The sequence below is a fragment of the Fulmarus glacialis genome, unplaced genomic scaffold, assembly GCF_000690835.1.
Source record: "Fulmarus glacialis isolate BGI_N327 unplaced genomic scaffold, ASM69083v1 scaffold34003, whole genome shotgun sequence".
In the NCBI taxonomy this organism is placed as follows: Eukaryota; Metazoa; Chordata; class Aves; order Procellariiformes; family Procellariidae; genus Fulmarus; species Fulmarus glacialis.
Window position 1 is genome coordinate 1 of NW_009202884.1, and position 3195 is coordinate 3195.

At 52.5% G+C, this 3195-nt stretch overlaps 1 protein-coding gene across 1 annotated transcript; it reads left to right on the forward strand.

Annotated features, from left to right (window-relative positions):
- Positions 1-162: 162 nt before the first annotated feature.
- On the forward strand, positions 163-2155 carry TPI1 (triosephosphate isomerase 1; the record flags this gene model as incomplete). Its single annotated transcript, XM_009574459.1, has 6 exons — positions 163-286; positions 374-458; positions 589-721; positions 936-1021; positions 1222-1309; positions 1578-2155. Coding segments are annotated over 6 exons (635 nt in total), but the record flags the coding sequence as incomplete, so codon positions are not given.
- Positions 2156-3195: the final 1040 nt, after the last annotated feature.

Genomic DNA, 3195 nt, shown 5'->3' on the forward strand with positions numbered 1-3195 from the left:
CTGCTGCAGAAGGTCCCCCAAATGTCAGCGAGGGTGGACGGGCTGAGCCTTCCCAGGAGTGAGGGAGGGGAGAGAGGGATGACCTCTTGGGGCTGGGATTTGGGGTTGGTGGCTGGGTACAGTTTCTGCCCTTTGAGGGTAACCACCTTCTTTGCCTTCCAGAGGTGGTTTGTGGAGCCCCCTCCATCTACCTTGACTTTGCCCGTCAGAAGCTTGACGCAAAGATTGGTGTTGCAGCACAGAACTGTTACAAGGTACCAAAGGGTGCTTTCACAGGAGAGGTCAGGTGAGAGCCCACAAGGAAGAGTAAAGCCAGGGTGCCTCTGGGAGGTGAATTTCCTCCAGAGGTGTGAGTCATCTCCTTTCTTCCCAGCCCAGCAATGATCAAAGATATTGGAGCCACATGGGTGATCCTGGGCCACTCTGAGCGAAGGCATGTTTTTGGAGAGTCTGATGAGGTGAGTGACCCTGGGATGGCGAGATGGTCCAGCTCAGATGTGCCTGCAAAGGCTGGAAGGGTGAGAAGTTAAAATATGACTACAGGAGTAGGTCTGACTATCGGTTGCCTTGTTTCTTTTCCATTCCCAGTTGATTGGGCAGAAGGTGGCTCATGCTCTAGCTGAGGGCCTTGGAGTCATTGCCTGCATTGGAGAGAAGCTGGATGAGAGAGAAGCTGGCATAACGGAGAAGGTGGTTTTTGAACAGACCAAGGCCATTGCTGGTAAGGGAAGAAAATGGGTGCTTTTTTCTGCTTTGGACATTGGGAAAAGGCCATCCTCGCCTTCCTTGTAAGGCTCGCAGATACGTTGCTGCAAATGTTCACACACAGTAATGATCATGTTAATAAAAGGCCTGCGTATTCCAGAAAGCTTTCCAGCTCTACCCCTCCCAGCATGGGGTACTGTGCCTACTTATGCCTTCTCCTTCCTCCCCAGATAATGTGAAGGACTGGAGTAAAGTGGTTCTTGCCTATGAGCCAGTTTGGGCTATTGGAACTGGTAAAACTGCAACTCCCCAACAGGTATGAGCAGGGGAAAGGTGGCTGACTAAATGGCCAACTGACCCTTCCCACTCAAGAGATCTTCTTGAAGATTCTCTCTAAAGACTGAACATTTAGAGACTCTCTAAAGAGTCTCTCAAAGAGATTCTCTCCCCTCTTTGGGAGGGAATTGTATGCAGAATGGCTCAGCCCTCCGTGGGACTCTTTCTGTTCCATTGCAGGCTCAGGAAGTTCATGAGAAGCTGAGGGGGTGGCTGAAAAGCCATGTGTCTGATGCCGTTGCTCAGTCAACTAGGATCATCTATGGAGGTAAATGAGTCTGAAGCCCCTTTTCAGCGCAGGAAGTGCTGTGTTTCTCTGCTTGTTACTGCAGTTGTACAGCATGCTCTGCTGGTGAGGAAACTTGAGATTGTCAGAGCATGAAGAACCACCTACTAGCTGGTTTGGGTAAATGGGGGACAGCCTTACTGTCTGCAGAGTAAGAGGTGGCTAGTACCTTGTAGGTCTTACCTTTGTGCCCTGGCCCCATTTTCTAGAGCTGGCTACATCTGACCTTAAAATACTGCTCCCTCCTTAGGTTCAGTCACTGGCAGCAACTGTAAGGAGCTGGCCTCTCAGCATGATGTGGATGGCTTCCTTGTTGGTGGAGCTTCTCTCAAGCCAGAGTTTGTGGATATTATCAATGCCAAACACTGAAGCAGCCCGTGAGGAGCAGTCCCTTGTGGTTAAGACCAAGAAATGGAAGCAAGAAGGGACCTTTCATTGCACACGTCTCAGTACAGAGGCCTCCTCTGAGGCTTTTCCCCTTCACGGTCATTGTTCTAGCTGTGCTGCTAACCCCCACCACCGTGTTGGAGTCCTGCTGGTGGGAGCCTGTCTCGGCAGAGTCTTGACAGCCTCCTCTCTGAATTGGCAAAATCCTCGGTTGCCTGTTGACCTGTAAGAGCCCACAGTCAGCCTGGCCGGTGCCTCCCCCTTTCTCTGCAGCGCTGCAGGGAGAGAGGGCCACTGGTGCTGGGGGAAGGAAAAAGGAACTACAGTCTCTTGCATCCTTCAGCTCCATCAGCAAGGAGCCTGTCAGCTTAGACCCTTGTGAGATGTCTTACCTCACCTGTGTCCCGTACTGAACAATAAATGGAAAAAAGAAAATGCAAAGGTGTGTCCTGGATCTTATTCAAAAGCAGCTGGGGACAAGCAGTGTACAGAATTTACTGCTTCTGGAGGTAGCTGATTGCAGAGAGGGTGGTGTGGGTTTTGTGGGCTTTTCTTTGAGGGCCCACTACTGCCCCAGCAGGCATTGCACAGGTCCAACCTGCATCTTGCTATCATAGGTTTTGCCTGCAGCGTGCCCTGAGCATCATCTTCTGTCATGTTGCAGCTCTTCTTTGGGCCCATGGTGATTTGTGTGCATCTTTTCCACGTGTGTCTCTATTCCAGCAGCTGCTGGAGCACCTGGCTCTCCCACTAGTGAGCTGATCTTTCCAGGCAGGCTTGGTAATGCCTGGTTTCTACAACCAGGTAATGCACTCCTCCCTACTCTGGTAATTGACTTTGCTCACTAGTTGTGGAGCAGAGCAGCTCCCTCTTTATGCAGGGAGGGTTTTTAGGCCATGAGGCTGTGCTGGCTGCCTGCTTGCAGCCGTGTGCTGATGGGTGAGAAAGGAAGACTAGATGTTATTTCCCAGCTGCTGCACCAGCTAGGAGATTTTCAGGTAGTACTAAGGGTAATGGAAGAGGAAATGCCTCACAAGGAGGAGCTTAGCTGTGAGGCAGCGTGTCCTCGGGAGCCTGCGGGCAGTGCGCTGGTGTGGAGCAGCATGCGAAGGGGCACTTTGTTAATGCGCATCTGAGAGAGCCCCTTCCATTTCATGTGTCTGGTCTGCAGTAGTTTTTGCAGTTGTGGCATGTTCTTCCCCTGATACTCCAGCTGTGGGTGTTGATGCCAGCATCACCTGAGGGATGAAAGGCAGGAGGTGAGGGACCAAGAGGAGATTTTAGGAAACCCACTAACGCTGTGGATCCTCCTAGTCTGCTGACGTGCTGCCAAGGGCGTTCCTCCCTCCCAGCTGGAAGGGGCGGGAGAGAGAAGAGCCCCCGGCCCTTCAGGAGGCATCTCCTTCCCGGTTGGGAGCAGAAGTCCGTTTCCCGGCCCCCGCCCTGCCCCTTCCTCGGCAGGAGCCTTGCGGGGAGGGGCC